This window comes from Lithobates pipiens, unplaced genomic scaffold (assembly GCF_037356315.1).
Source record: "Lithobates pipiens isolate NorthernLeopardFrog02 unplaced genomic scaffold, aLitPip1_a1.2 Scaffold_8, whole genome shotgun sequence".
In the NCBI taxonomy this organism is placed as follows: Eukaryota; Metazoa; Chordata; class Amphibia; order Anura; family Ranidae; genus Lithobates; species Lithobates pipiens.
The window spans coordinates 286,823,748-286,840,599 of NW_027507903.1; the positions used below are offsets into that span (position 1 = coordinate 286,823,748).

The 16,852-nt window shown below is 44.9% G+C and overlaps 1 protein-coding gene across 2 annotated transcripts in view; it reads left to right on the top strand.

Annotated features, from left to right (window-relative positions):
• APAF1 (apoptotic peptidase activating factor 1) overlaps positions 1-16,852 on the top strand; it is a 175,986-nt gene that overhangs the window by 112,678 nt on the left and 46,456 nt on the right. For both annotated transcript variants that reach the window (XM_077472319.1, XM_077472318.1), the window contains exon 16: positions 8,447-8,572. In XM_077472319.1, the coding sequence (XP_077328445.1) occupies positions 8,447-8,572 (126 nt within the window). The remainder of the gene's footprint in view (positions 1-8,446; positions 8,573-16,852) is intronic.

Below are 16,852 nucleotides of genomic sequence, written 5' to 3' on the forward strand. Positions count from 1 at the left end.
AGGTTTGACCTCATATTATATGGTTTTGGTACATATGAAGGAAAAAAATCTACAGAAAATTGTATAGTGTGTATCCAGCATTAGTCCATAGAGTTCAGTATTGAGTTGGCCCACCCTTTGCAGCTATGACGGCTTCAACTCTTCTGGGAAGGCTGTCCACAAGATTTAGGAGTGTGTCAATGGGAATGTTTGACCATTCTTCCAGAAGCGCATTTGTGAGGTCAGGCATTGATGTTGGACGAGAAGGCCTGGCTTGCAGTCTCCACTCTAATTCATCCTAAAGTTGTTCTATTGAGTTAAGGTCTGGTTTGTGCACTGGTGCGCAATCATGTTGGAACAGCAAGAGGCCACCCCCAAACTGTTCCCACAAATTTGGGACCATGAAATTTGTCCAAAATGTCTTAGTATGCTGACACCTTCCCTTCACTGTAACTAAGGGGCCAAGCCTAACCCCTGAAAAACAACCCCACACCATAATCCCCCCTCCACCAAATGATTTGGACCAGTGTACAAAGCAAGGTCCATAAAGACACGGATGAGCAAGTTTGGTGGAGGAACTTGTCTGGCCTGCAGAGTCCTGACCTTAACCCAATAGAACACCTCTGGGATGAATTAAAGTGGAGACTCTGATCCAGACCTTCTTGTCCACATCAGTGCCTGACCTCATAAATGCGCTTTTGGAAGAATGGTCAAACATTCCCATAGACACACTCCTAAACCTTTTGGGGAGCCTTCCTGGAAGATTTAAGTTGTTATAGCAGCAAAGGGTGGGCCAACTCAATATAGAACCCTAAGGACTAAGACCGGGATGCCATTAAAGTTCATGTGCGTTTTTAAAGGCGGACATCCCAATACTTTTGACTTTTAACTCGTAGCTAAGGGTGTAGCTTTGTGGGAGTGTTTGATCAAAAAAAAAATGATGTTTTTTTTGCCTTTTGGATATATTTTTATTGTTCTTATTACTCTTAATTCATCAAATTTGGCTGCGTGGTATATTGTCATGTAATTGATGATGGTTTCCTTCTAAAGCCTAGTACACAGGGGCTGAATGTCAGAGGACATTAGCCGGTTCAGTGAAAACCGGCTGACATTCAGCCCATGTGTATGGCAACTGGTCCAACAGAAGCTGCCCGACTCCCGATCAGAGGTCTCAGCCAATGGCTTGGAGCGCTGACCAGAGTGTTCTGGCGCTGGGGCCTTCCCCCTGTCAGAATACAATACCTCACCTCGCTGTACGAACATGGTAGTGTGTACCAGGCTTAACTATGGTATCTACAGACACAATTGCGATATTTTGTGTAGTGTGTGTGCACAGAGCTCCCCTATGTTTCCTTGTCATGTGCCTTATTGCTTTCATTGGCAGTTACTGTATTTACATAGTACATATGATTACTATATACAGACCCTGTCATCCATCTATACATCTGTCTAAACAAACAGTGGCAGGGAGAACTCTGCATTGATTTTAAAATATTTACAATGATTATATTTGACCAGCAGAGTATTTATTTTTCTTTTCTTACATCAGGGGACACAGAGCCATAGTAATTACTATGTGGGTTATATTGGACCGACAGGTGCTGGACACTGGCACGCCCCTAAAGGTGTGTATGCCCCTATTTAACCCCTCCCATTACTGGGAGTCCTCAGTTTTGGTGTTGGTCACGAGTAAAGATGTGCTGCGCTGAGCTCCACAGGTAGTAATCCTTGATGAGGGCTAGCCATGCTGACAAGATCCGTTCGTATGTCTTTTCATGGGCTAAATGAATGGTACCCAGGCCTCGTGTCCTAAGAAACGAGGTTTTGCTTGCAAACGCCTCTCTTTAGAGAGCTGGGCCCTGGGATCCAGTACTTTTGGTAGTGAGGCCATAAAGTTTTTAGTGGCAGGGTGCTGTCGCAGGTCCAGGATTGTGGGATAACCTGAGGTTCCCTGGTTCCTGAAGGTTTCCTATAAGGTCTCTGAGCCTACCGTGAAGGGTGAAGTTTGGGTCTTTATCTCTGACAAAACCCTGCTGCGAAGAATAAGGTAAGGGAGATTTTCTCAGGAATTTTTCCTTCTATGTATAATGTTGTCATGCCTATGTGTCAGCACTGGGGGCTGTATTGAGCACTCACCGTCCTGACGCTGGAAACAGCAGAAGCCTTCACTCTCCTCTCCTCCAACTGGAACAGACCCTCTGGTAAGAAAAGGGGGATGAAAATGGAGGCAATTGTGACGTAACTGTCCTATGCCTCATACAAAGTCCCAAACCTTTTTTCCTTTTTCTTATGAAAATAAAAATTTCAACGGGCAGACCGCGGCCACTCGGCAGAGGATTTACCCCCCCCCCCCCCCACGCACCATGCTTACAGGTTCACAGGACGCCGCTAAGTGTGGGAAAACGCCTTCTTTGAAAGGAATGGGGGGGGCTTTAATTCCCAGGGATGCGCATGGTTAACAGCATCAGACGCCGGCCACACATGGAGGAAGCTGGTCTTAGCGCTGTATGTGTGAAAGCTGCTGCTGGCTGTGGAGGGACAGAGCAGGTGGATGGCTTGGTCAGGTTAGTGTATATAGGCTTACGCCTTTGGCACATTATACTTTACTGTAGCTAGAGTTAATAGCAGCTAATGGTGCTGAACTATAGCCTAGCAATGTACATTCTTTTGCATAGTGCCTCTGCTTTATGCTGCAGGCTATGAATGGTAATGAGACCAGGAACTTCTCCAGAAGGTCATTTGTTTGCACTGTAAACTAAATGCATTTCCAAAAGAATGTCCTCCTCTGAGAGGGATATGGCTAGCCAAATTGAGCCGTCGGGGGTAGAACACTTCAGTCCCTGTATATATCATACAAACGGGTTTGTTTCTTCTACCATTTAAAAGTTTGAAAAGAAGATTAATGCTAGGACGTCTCTCCATAGTAGGACTAAACATAGCAGATTCCCATCTAGTCCTCAGGGCCCTTTTATTGAGGTGCGGGAGGCTGGGGATCAGGTAGATCTTCCCAAAATATTGGAAGATACTTATTTATGCTCTTCGGAGGATCCTAAGATGGTAGGAGTAGCATCACAAGTCAGGTGCTTGTGTACTCCCTTACTTAACCCTTTTGTTGCCGGCAGCATAGGCTCTTGAGGTATCTACCTCTAATTTAAAAATGGACTCCAAAGGGTTAAGGAACAGTTTGTGGAGATACCTTAAATTCTGTCTGATCAGCAGGCCCAGCAACGGGCTGGTGTATCTGACGCACTATGTCTCACAGTAGAAGACTATCATTTAAGGCAGGGGCGCCCAACCAGTGGCCCACGACCTGCTCTGGGATGGAATACAATATTATTATATTATAGGTCAGTTTATTACTAAAATCCCAGTGTATATATGGGCATATCTGTTCTGCAGTGGTTACTGGGCTGCTTTCAAAGGAATCCTCAGATGCAGAGCAGTGCACCTGTGGGTTACCTGCTCTGAGCCATACACTTCTGTTATTACCTGCGAGTTTGAGCTTTCTGAAAGAGCACCAAACCTGCAGAATATAATAGAAGTCTATTGCAAAGTGCAGAAAAGGCAAAGGTATTCTGGGTTGCACCCACGGTGCGGTTAAACTGCAGCGCGTCAGTGTGAAAGCAGCCATGGGCCCCTTTCACACGGTCAGTCCGACCCAATTGGACCCTCCATTCACCTCTAAGGAGTGGCAGATGTAAACGGACTTGTGTCCTACCTCCAATCCGATTCGGCTGTGTCCATGTCCGCTCTGCATATACAGAGCTGACACGGACCTGCCATCCGCCCACTCAGCTGATTGTGGCCCATGACCAGTTTCCAAGTCGCTTAAGTGGCCCTCATGCTTCAAAAGGTTAGGCACCCCTGATTTAAACCTTATGGCTTATGCTTGGACTAGTGCATTCTAGCAGAGTTCTGTGGCTGAAATATTGATCAGCCGAAGCACCATGTGAAAGCTCTTAGCCAGTTTGTTTCCCTTCCCGGGGTAAGGCTATTTAGAGTGGATAAGTACATCCAAAAGACCTCTAATAGGGTAAAGCGCTCTTTACCAGTAAAGAGGTTCAAACATTTCTCCTTTTATCGTGCTGCCTCTCCTATGCCTGGGGCATCTGCCTCTAGTCAGTCTCAACAGCCTCAACCGTCAGGTTCAAGGGAAAGTCCCCAAGGGCAGCACCAGGATCTTGGGGCAGAAAGCCCACAAAGCAGAATGCTAAAGCCTTCTCATGAAGGGGCACCCCCACTCGTTCGGGTGAGGGGAAAGGTCCTGCGATTCTCAAGATCTGACAGGAACAATGTCAGGACAGATGGATTTCTGCAATTTCTTTCTCTAGGTTACGACTAGAGTTCAGAGATCCCGGATGGCTCAGTCGGGAGAGCATCAGACTTTTAACCTGAGGGTTCGGGTCCCTGTTTGGAGGCTGCCTGTGGGGTCCTTGGGCTGCTGATGGGGCAGTCTTTATGCAAGAGTTTCTGTCTCCTCTGAGACTGTTCCTAAGGATCCAGAGAAAAAAAAAGTCTCTCTCCTTCTGACCTCTGGATCAGCTGTTATCCCAGTCGGTGATATCAGAGCTTTCCTTAGTGGAACAGGGGTTTTTGACTCAAACCTTTTAAGGTTCCAGAACCAAACAGAGGTAAGACCCATTCTAGATCTCGAAGATCTGAATCGGCACTTAAAAATCTGATCCTTTCATAATTCGATTGGCTATGCCCATCCTGCAAGGAGGGGAGTTGCATATCTCCATGTGCCAAATTTTCCCACTTACCAGAAATTTCAGCGGTTTGAAATATAAAATTATATTTTCAGTTGTGGTCCTGCCACTCAGCTTAGCCACAGCACCACGAGTGTTCTGAAAGATTCTGGCACCTCCTTTAGCCAGATTAAGGGCTCAAGGCATAGCGGTCCTAGCCTATTAGAAGATCTACTTTTAATAGATCATTCAGTCTCAGGACTAAAACCAGAGTCTGATCTCAGCCGTAACTATCTGAAGTCTCTAGGTTGGATACTGAACCTAGGAAGATTCTCCTTAAAACCATCAAGGAGATTACAATACTTGGGGACTGCTTATAGATACCATAAAGAAGATATTCTTCCCAAGACAAGAATCGGTCCCATTGTAGGACTAATTCAACGTACCAAAGCAAAGAAAAATTCCTTCATTCAGCTGTGCAGGAGATTTTTAGGGGAAATGGTGGCCTCCTTCAAGGCCATCCCTTACGCGCAGTTTTTACTCAATAGCTGCTTCAAGATACCATCTTGTCTGTCTGGAATAAAAAAGATTCAGGCTTTGTTTTGTTTCCAATACGCTTGGCTCCCGACATAAGTCAGAGCCTAAATTGGAAGTTGTTATCCAGCAAAAGGGAAAATCTTTATCCTGGAGGGTGTTAACAACAGATGCCAGCCTTCTAGGCTGGAGAACAGCCCTGGAAGAGGATTCTGTCCAGGGGAGATGGTCCAGGTTAGAGGACCTTGCTTATCAACTTTTGTGGAAGTTTTCGGGCAGTACGTCCGGGCCTAGAATCTTGGACGGTCAGACTATGGGACTGTCCTGTCAGGATTCAGTCTGACAAAGGCCACGGCGGTGGTTTATATCAATCACCAGGGGGGCACGAGAGGTCGTGCAGCCCAAAAAGAGGTGAATAATGTTCTAGCTTGGGCAGAACACAACATTCCTTGCCTATCGGCAATTTTCATTTTTCAGGCGTACTATTTGAGTCGCCAACAATTATTTCTGGGAGAATGATCTCTTCACCCCGACATCTTCCTATGAATATGTCACATGGGGTATTCCGGACATGGACCTATTCGCATCCAGATTCATCAACAAAGTCGACAACTTTATGTTGAGAACAAGTGGTCAGCTAGCAGGCGGAACAGACGCATTAGTCTTCTCATGGGATCAGTTTTCACTGATCTATGCATTTCCTCCAGTTCTGCTACTTGTGCGCCTTCCCCGCAGGATTAAGCAGGAACAAGAGGAGGTAATTCTGGCAGCCCCAGCAGGTCCCAGAAGATCTTGATTTACCGAGATCATAAAGATGGCAGTAGGAGTCCTTCGGACTCTGCCATTTTAGCCAGACCTTCTTGCACAAGGTCCAGTATTTCATCCTACCTTACGGATGAAAAATTTAACATGAAACCCACTTTATAAAAGATTGTGGGTGATCTCCTTCAGTAGTGTCCATTTTGATTAATGCCAGGAAGCCGGCTTCCAGAATCACTTACTTTAGATTCTGGAAGGCATGTTTCTTGGTGTGGATCCAGGGGTTGGCACCCCAGGAAGTATGTCATAGCCCCTGTACACACGGTCGGAAAATGTCGATAGGACCATGTTGTCGGATAATCCTACCGTGTGTGGGCTACATCGGACTTTTTCCGTCGGAATGTCCAACCAACAAAGTTTGAGAGCTGGATATAAAATTTTCTGACAACGTGATCCGATCGGACTTTGTCCGATCATGTGTAGAGAATTCCGATCGGACAAAGTGCCACACATGCTCAGATCAAATTACGAGACCAAAGCTGTTGGCTACTAGCCGCAACATAGTCCCGTTGCAACTAACGAACATCACGTTCCAAGCGATCGGATTTTCCGACAACTTTGTCCGACCGTGTGTATGCAACAACAGTTTCAGACAAAATCCATCAGAAAAAATCAGACGGATTTTGTTGTTGGAATGTCCGACCGTGTGTACAAGGGCTTAGGCAGGATTCCTGATTTCCTGCATATGGAATCTGAAATGAAGCTGGCCTGGACTTCTTTCAAGAGCCAGATCCCGGCCTTGTCAGTGTTTTCCCTATGGCCTCTTGCTTCCCACTCTTGGTGCGTAGCTTTTTCAGGGGTAACACGGTTTATTCCCCCTATCAAGGCACATCTAAATCCTAGGGATTTAAAATTGGTCTTATCGGCTTTGCTGAATCCGCCGTTTGAACCTTTACAAGAAATTTCCTTGGTCCTTTTGACAAGAAAGATAATCTTTTCTGGTTGCCATTTCTTCTGCTAGAAGAGAATCGGAACTAGTGGCTCTGTCTTGTAAAAGCCATATTTCATCATGCATAAGGATGAGGTGGTTTTATGTCCTCATCCTGAATTCCTACCAAAAGTGGTAACAGGTTTTCATTTAAACCAAGATATTCTTCTTCCTTCTTGCTCCCCAGAGCCTTAATCTGGGGAAGAGAAGGCACTACATTCTCTTGATGTAGTAAGAGCGATCAGAGTCCATTTAAGGACGACCGCTCAGGTTCGCAAAACGCAGGTTTTGTTTGTACTGCCAGAGGGTCCAAAATGTGCACAGGCATTGTCAAGAGCCACTATTTTCCAAATGGATTTGTCAAGTGATTTTTCAAGCTTAAAGCGGAGGTCCACCCTAAAATGGACCTTCCGCTCATTGGAATCCCCCCCCCCTCCGGCGCCACAATTGGCACCTTTCAGGGGGGAGGGGGGTGCAGGTACCTGTACAGTACAGGTATCTGCACCCACTTCCGGCGTAGATTCTGCAGAAGGTACGCCCCTTTCCGCAGAATCTACGCCCCTTTCCGAAAGTCCCCCGCTGCCTGCTGGGAAACACACGGATCCCAGAGACAGCGGGGACCATCCTTATTGCGCATCGCGACTCGCGCATGCGCAGTAGGGAACCGGGAAATGAAGCCGAAAGACTCCACTTCCTGATTCCCATACCCAAGATGGCGGCGACAGCACCCGTGAGACGATCGAGAGATCGGCTTCGGGTGCCGACATCGCGGGCGTGCTGGGCGGGTAAGTGCCACTATTTTAAAAGTCAGCAGCTGCAGTATTTGTAGCTGCTGGCTTTAAAAAAAAAAAAGGCGGACTCCCGCTTTAAAGACTAAAATTCTTCCTTCTCAGGTTAAGAGCACACTCATCCAGGGCGATTGGTGCCTCTTGGGTGGTGCATCATCGGGCCTCTATGGCTCAGATCTGTAAGGCTGTGACTAGGTCTTCGGTTCATACGTTTTTATCAGATTTTATCAAATCAATATTAAAGGATATGAGGACATGAGGATATTGCCTTTGGGCGCAGTAGAGACACAGAGGTCCCTCCCTTCTTTGGCATACACTTGTATTGCTTGGCTACAAAACTGAGGACTCCCAGTAATGGGAGGGTTTATTTAGGGGAGTACACGCCTTTAGGGGTGTGCCAGTGTCCAGCACTTTTCGGTTCGATATAACCCACATAGTAATTACCATGGCTCTGTGTCCCCGATGTACATCAAAGAAAAGGATTTTACAGGTAAGCTGTTATTAAAAATCCTATTTTCTAAATTAAAGTTATATTTTGAAGGAAAAGTGCGTTCAAAGTACATCTAACCTGCCTGCCTAGTGCACTTGTTAAAATGCATCCTATTTTCCCACAGCAGGAAGATGGAGACACACGGGAGATATGGAAAATGTGAGAAATAAAATAAAGCCTGTAAAGTACACTCTAACACTTATTTGTTTTGGTTCTGCAGCTGTGGGACATTGATAAGAAGTATTGTCTGAACACCCTTTTTGGTCATTCAGATTGCGTGAACCATTGCAGATTTTCACCTGATGATAAGTATTTGGCCAGTTGTTCTATGGATGGCATTTTACTGGTACGTTAACTATTGGTAATTGGATGCATATGTATTATATTGTTAAAGTAAACCTGTCTTGATGGAAATATGGATGCTGCCATTGCTAATCTTTGGAAACTGCTAGTTTCCTGGCTGTTTTGGTGATTCAATGACTTCACCAGCCTGCAAGTATGCAGATCGCTAAAGTTAAAGTGATTGTAAATTTTTAATTTTTATTTAAATAAACATTGTATACTTACATGATCTGTGTAACAGTTTTTCTCTAGCGCAGCCCCAATCCTTATTTTCTCAGGCACCCTGCCCTCCTGGAGCCCCCACTTCCTGCCAAGTGCCCAGCATAGCTAGCTGCTCGCTATGGGGGCACTCTTGCAGGCTCGTTCCTGAGCTGGTTCTGTGTGTCCATTAGGCACTCAGAGCTGGCTTGACCCCCCCCCCACTCCCTCCTCACTGGCTGTGGTAGCACCCTGAGCTAATGACTCTCATGGCTGCCTCTGAGCCAATGGAGAGGGAGAGAGCCACGGCCCTTGTCATTGGATTAGGCTCAGGTAAGTATAGAGGGTAGGGGGGGGGGCTGGGCAGGCGGGGAGCTGTAAACAGAAGCCTTCCGCTTTTACAACCACTTTAAAGTGGCTGTAAAGTCAGGTTTTTGTTTTTATCCTAATGCATTCTATGGATTAAGATAAAAATCTTATGGATTAAGCCCCCCTGATGCTTTTTTGAGCCCCATCTCTGTCCAGAGATGTCCACGAGTGTCTGGGCCATCCGGGACTCTCCCTCCTGATTGGCTGAGAAACAGCAGCGGTGCCATTTGGCTTCCGCTATTGTCAATCAGTCAGTCAGTGAGGAGAGCGCGGGGGTGAGGCTGAACCACAGCTCCATTTCAGAATGGACACCCAGCTGCAGCTCAACTTGGGTACTCCCTGTAGTAAGCTGCTTGCTGTGGGGGTACTGAATATGAGAGAGGGGCCAGAAGCACATAAGAGGCAAAAAGGAGGATCTGGGCTGCTCTATGCAAATACACTGCACAGAGCAGGTAAGTATAAAATGTTTTTTAATTTTAAAGAAAAAAAATGAAACAAGAATGCAGTTTTAGACTTAAAGTGATTGTAAAGTCTCAAGTCTGTATCTTGAAGCCTCAGAATTATCAACTAGTATTTTGAAAATTGGAACTTAACAATAGCAGTGTCCATGTTTCTTTATAAAAGATTTTTTTAAGCCTCCAGGCTGCCTTTGAAGAAGAATATATACGGTATATAAGCTGATCCTTTGGGCATCATGCTTGGAGGATTAATAGGCACTGTCAGTCTTATAATTCCAATGTTCTAGGTAGTTATGCAACCTTTATAGGGTTTAGTTACTCTTTAGGAAAAATCAGAGGCTCATGTTCTGTTGGCCTTAATTTGGAGCCATATGGGTTTACAATTATTTAACATACTCATATCTGCACAATACATAATAATAATAATTTGTTGCGCAGGTTTTATTCATAATATTTAAAATTCAAGGAAAAACCAGACCACATCCAGTTTGTTTAATTGCTTTCTTAAAATGTGGAATGTGTATTGTTTAACATATATATAGTTTAAAGAGTATATAAACCCAGCATTTCATATTCCTGATATGTGCCTGTTGCACCATGTACTTGTATGATAAAGTATCCTGTTCTCTTTGTATTGCTTCCTTGGTGTGAATCATTGATGTTCCTGCCAGTACCTCTGCTTTCCTTTTAAAAATGGACTACCCTAGGCATGAGAGCACTGGGTGGTCAGTTTTCTAGCTGTGCTGAGAACCCAGCCTGCTCACCTCCAATGATCTCCTCCAATGCTGACACGTGCACCTCCCCCCCCCTCTCAAACAGCCATTCACTGGGAAGTTCAGTGTGCTGCTGTATCTAACTCATCCTTGTTCCCCATTGTAAGAGATTGCAGTTTTTTTGTACACTCGTTCTATCTTTCCTTCAGATCCTACTACCTAGAATACTTGTAATGTAAGATCAAGTGCCATCTATAGTACAGCTACCATCTCCTTGACAGAAGCAAAGGGAGCAGAAATTAATGTATAAAGTACTCAAGGATTCAAACATTATAGTACACATAGGTGAGGATCAGGTGGACAAGTGTTAAAGTGGATGTTTAGAAAATGTAAAATTGTATACTCGCCTTTTGCAAATTTTCCTTTCCTGATGCATCTTCATGAAATGAAATGAATTCTGAAATGTCCTCGTGTGCCACTGGGCCCATTGAACGAACCATTGGTATGATTTCCGACATTGAGCCATGCTCTGGCAGGAATCTATACTGCTGCCAGTAATCATTTCATTTTTTGGACTAGGAGCGTTGTCTTCTCTTAGGAAAGTTGTACTCTGTTTAGTCAAGTGTCTAGTTCTGCTCTCTGGAAGATCATCTTCTCTGTAGGTTGAAGGTTGCTCTCTTCCCAATTTATCAACCATCCGAAATGTTGTAGTGTGGCAATCAGTGTTTCTCAATGTTAAATGGGAGATTCCCGACTGTCTGATAGGAGGATGTTGTCCAGGTAGTGATGGACTCTTGGAATCTTAACTCAAGAGGACGGTGGAAATTCAGAATTGTAGACTCTGAAACTGAAAGTGTTGATATTTTACTCAGAATCAAAGGAATCTTTGGAACGTAGTGTGAATGGGGACTTGTGGATAAGCGTTGGATAAATCTACAGATCTTCCAGATTTATCTTGCGAAGGAGTGTTTGAAGACTTTCCATCTTGAAAGACTCGACCATGATTTTCTTGTTAAATTTCTTTAAGTCTAATACTGGGCGCAGGTCTCCTGTTTTTTTTTCTTCACTAGAAATAGTGGAGAGTAGCATCCTTTCCCTCTCTGGTGCAATGGAACTTCTACTATCGACTGTTTCTGAAGCAAGTCCTGAATTTACTTGCGTGTGAGAATTGATATCCATTGTATCATTTTTATATGTTGGGTATTTTTGCAATCACGATTTTATTGGGATTATCTTCACCATTTAATTTTGATTGTATAATTTTATATTTCCAGTAGTATATTCATTTATATTTTGTATTTCACTTTTATTTTTATCATTTAGTACCCATTGGTTAACACATCACAAGTGTTTTATATCTAATTTGATTGAAGGTTTTTTTTTTTTTTGTTTTTTTATCACACGTTTGAACTTTGTCTTTTCCTCATCCAATTTTTTTCACTAACCTATTTGATTATTTTATTTTCTCCCTTTTTTTTTATTAATTAGTAATTTATCATGTCTAGCGCTGCACCCATATCCTAATTATATCTTTTGAGTTTTTTGTATTTAAGACTCTTGGTGCCGGCAGCTCTTTCACGTTTCATTCAATTTCAGTGTTTTATAGTTTATTTTAAGCGCATCTGTTGTTGAGACTCTTTGTTTTTTTTTGTTTTTTTTTGTTTTCTCTGGCTTCTGCCATTCATCTTTGATCCGTTCCTCCAATTCATCAATGAATGGGAAAGATTCTGGATCCTTCTTCAGGTTTGGAAAATATTTTTTTGTTTTCCGTGGGTCTTCTTTAGGCTCCTCCCATCCGATTTGCTTCTTTCACTGACTTAATGAACGGCTCTATCTGGGTAAAGTGAAATCCGTTTGAGGCCTTTTAATTCTTCATTGTCAGATAAGCTATCTACTGTTTTGATGTGCTGGGTGTAACTGTTGAGGTAGTCTGAGCAGGCTTATCTGCTTCAGGTGTTGATATTGAATTGATTCTCTAATGATGCCAGTCACCTCTCTGGAATCTGTCTTTTTCTGTAGTAGCTTCATCAAAGCGCGAACGATAGGCCAATTTCTCCGGAAGGGCTATGGCACCACAGACCCAGCAAGCATTTGCGATCGGGTGGAAGCGATGGTTAGTCGAAGATGTTCTCTGAGGAGGGGACCTTCTGCGGTATGAGTGACGGTGTCCAGAGGGTGACCTAGAGTGACTTTGTCTGCGATCTGAGTGGCTTCTTTGAGTCGAACGATGACTTTGGTTATCTGAGCGACTTATTCGGTGACCTGTGCTGTTTCTGCGTCTTAAGTCTGATGATCTTATAGAACTGATAGGGCTTTCCAATAAGGCAGCATTAGTGGCAAGGCTCTCTTTTTCTCAAGCTTCACTACTTACCAATTTGTTCCCTTACCAATTAAGCTGTGGATGATCTGCTTGGGTAGCGATCTCCATGAGGGGTGAACAGAGGCTTCCACCTAGAGTATGCAGGAGGAGTTAGAGAAAATGTAGGGAAGCAGATCAGTCAACCATAGTAGAGACTAAGTTAGTCTTACCTTTTAGACCCCTTTCACACTGAGCCACCCCAAGCATCAGCGGTAAAACAGCGATATTTTTAGCGCCGATTTACCGTCATTTTAGCGGTGCTATTCGGCCACTAGTGGGGAGGTTTTAACCCCGGGCTTTCACACTGGGTTTACAGCTGAGGCTTTTTTCAGGTGCTATGCAGGTGCTACTTTTAGCGCTGTAGCACCTGAAAAACACCTCCAGTGTGAAGGGTCTTAGTGGAGGAGCAAGGATAGAGGGATTAGCAGGCAGTGTTTGCGTATAGTGAAATCCTGATAGGAATCCCTGGTATCTTGCAGTTACAGGAGATAGAGGAAGTGTTAGGAGGTTTAAATTTACCGCCGTTGTGGCGGATTGACGGCACGAGCGAGCATGCGCGCAGAGGAGCCCATCGCCATGATAGATGCTGGCAAAACAAGCTCCTGGCAGCATCACCACCACTCGCGCAAGTGCAGAAGCAATCGGATGCTCAGGCGACATCTTAGGGATGTCAGGATGGCTATGTGGGACTACAGATCCCAGAGAAACCCACAAGTGTTTAGAAAGAAAAAACGGAGACCACTACAAATAATCTAGGCCTATTTATGGCTTGTAAAGTGCCAGGCAACATACCCCCTGAGATCATCAGAGTGGGGTTCCTTCCATCTAGCTCGTTTAGAGGCTGTACAGGTAAGGACTTCCAGCCAGAAGAGGCTTGAACCTGCCGAACCTGCCTGGGGCATGAGCAGCAAGGGGTGCTGAGCGATCCCTCCAGTCCCGGACAGTCCCGGACAGGTGAGGGGGAAAAAAAAGGAGAATGCTGAAGTGAGTCATATCTTGCCATTTATAGCTATTCAGTCTTGTCTTGGGTTGTGAGGGGTGGAGTCACAACACAAATGTATGGTGCCAGGATGTGACAGGAAAGATTGGTGATTGTGGGGGGCGTGGCTTGATGATGAAGCGAGCGGCCGCATAGAAACACCGCTCCGGCTCTCAACTGCCATCCTACTGCTATCCTGTGTCCAACCTCCTCACCGAAAGGCTCAAAACATTCCCCACAGCGGTGGGCAGACAGCAGGCTGGCCGAAATTGTGAAATATGGGCTGCCCTGGCCCCCATCCATGGTGGACCGACTGCCTGGGTTCCGGAGGGAAGGTGGCCAGTCATGCAGACACGCTGCAGGCATCCTCCTCAGCTAAGGGGGTGAGTGCTTCACATTCAGCTGTTTTTTACTCAAACAGACCCCAAGCTAGCACAAGACCCCCAGCTATGGCAGGACACTCCGCTATCACAGGACTCCCAGCAGTTTGTTGAAAATGGCCAGGAAGAGGTTTCTCCCCCTAATGAACCTACACTGGCCACCATTATGCTGGCTATACAGGATTGCAAGGCCTCACTTACTAATCAAAAAAAAAAAAAAGGATGTCAAAAACCTACATGATGGAACTGGTGACATGGAGGAATGCATTAGCTCTCTGGAAGACACTGTGCATCCACTGTCAGTTAATATGCGTGATACTACCGGGGAGATGGCTGCCCTTCGCGCCAAAATTTATGATTTAGAGAATCGATCGTGCAGGAACAATCTCCGCTTTGTCGGGTTCCCCCGAACAAGCTGAAGGCTCCCACCCTGAAAAATGTATTTACTCCTGGCTGAGGGACATTTTTGGCACAGATGTGCCCTCGTTCGCTTATGTGATTGAATGGGCACACCGTACCCCCCCTCCCCGTCCTACTCCAGAGGGAGCCCCTCCACTCTCCATTATAGCACGCATCCTCAACTTCCAGGACAAGGTAGCCATTCTGCACCTGGCAAGGATGAAAGGTCCGCTCAAGTATAATGGTAACAACATATCTATTTATCCTTGTAAAGCCCACTTCTACACTAACCCCAAGAAACCCATGGCATGGCTGAATGACCGATATGGGCCCACATCCAGATGCAGAGGTAACTGACAGCAACACTTGTTCCTTAAATCCAGTTTACTGACTGCATACCTAATACGAATCTAAAATCTTCTCTCTGCCGTGTGCCGTAACCATACCACTATAATTGACTGCCTTTACCATCCTGCACATATAGTCCGTCATCATCCGGACATCTATCCTGAGCAACTTACATATGCTCTAGACCTTCTCCTGCACCCAGAACTATTCTTCAATGGGCCTGCCTTTTCTTTTTCGGCCATGAAGGAGGCCGACTGACTTCTATACCCCTGCATCCGTGTGCAACACATCCTGGATCAGGACATGATGTCCCTTTTTTTTTTTTACGGTACTCACAGTTGGGAGCCACACTGATCTCCACGCTACCCCCTCACCAGTTAGTGGCGTGGCCACGGAACAGTTTGGACCCTCGTTGACATCAGAGGGGTTTTCTAGGTTCAGGGATCCAAGGCTCGTTAAGTTGGGGATGGCCGAGCGGGGTGGGGGGCAAGAGGTTTTCTACAGATGTTCACTTTTTGCTTCAATTATTTATTTTTTTATTAACTTTTTTTATTTATTTTTTATTTTTTTCATTTTTTGTATTTTTCAAAGTTACTGCTCAGGGCAGTCTATTGGTTTGCTCTGTCTTATTCATTAACAGCTTATACCTATATGGAGACAAACATATGCAATATACTATAGATGTGCTTGAATATGTTCAGGTTGACACGGCCTATCAGGTTTTGAATGTGATTGCACTTACACTTATATATGACTATGATATAATGTATAACTTAGAATGGCAAAACCCTTAACCACTTAAGGACCGCCTCACGCCGATATACGTCGGCAGAATGGCACAGCTGGGCACAATCACGTACCGGTACGTGATTCTTTAAGTGCCCAGCCGTGGGTCGGAAGCGTGCTGCTGGCGGAGCGCTCCCGACCCGGTCCTGAGCTCCGTGGCCGCGGGACCAGCAGACCAGCAGACCCGATCGCCGCTGGTGTCCTGCGATCAGGTCACAGAGCTGAAGAACGAGGCGAGGTCTGTGTAAACAAACCTCTCCCCGTGCTTCCCTGTGTGGCTGTCACCGATCGTCTGTTCCCTTTTATAGGGAAGGACGATCAGTGACGTCACATGCCAGGCCACGCCCCCCTACAATAAAAAAACACATCACGTCATAACCCCTACACTGCCCCCTAGTGATTAACTCCTTCACTGCCAGTGTCATTTACACAGGAACCAGTGCATTTAAATAGCACTGAATGCTGTATAAATGACAATGGTCCCAAAAATGTGTCAAAAATGTCCGATGTGTCTGCCATAATGTCGCAGTCACAATAAAAATCACTGATCGCTGCCATCACTAGTAAAAGAAAAATATTAGTAAAAATTCTATAAAACTATCCCCTATTTTGTAAACGCTATAACTTTTGCGCAAACCAAAAATATGTAGAAGAATACGTATCAGCCTAAACTGAGGAAAAAAAATGTTTGTTTTTTTAAATATATTTTTGTGGGATATTTATTATAGCAAAAAGTTAAAAAATATTGTTTTTTTTTTCGAAATTGTCGCTCTATTTTTGTTTATAGCGCAAAAAATAAAAACGCAGAGGTGATCAAATACCACCAAAAGAAAGCTCTATTTGTGGGAAAAAAATGCCAATTTTGTTTGGGAGTCACGTCGCATGGCCGCGCAATTGTCAGTTAAAGCGACGCAGTGCCGAATCACAAAAAGGGGCCTGGTCCTTTGGCTGCAAATTGGTCCGGGGCTTAAGTGGTTAAAGATAGTGTCATGGAACACTAGAGGTATGAATGCACCCCAGAAGCGGTCCTTGGTTTTTCCAGTCTTGAAAAAAATATCATCCCCATATTATATGCCTCCAAGAGACCCACCTCACTGGTACTAAGGTGAGAGCCCTAAACGGTCATGGCTGGCTCAATCATATCATGCCACCCACACAAACTTCTGCAGGGGGGTCTCTATATTACTAGCTAAGTCCCTTTCAGCTGAAACTTTACAAGTCAAGTCAGATCCAGATGGGAGTATTTATTATACTTGCCATACAAATCTCCTCTGTGACATTTACTCTTGTAAACG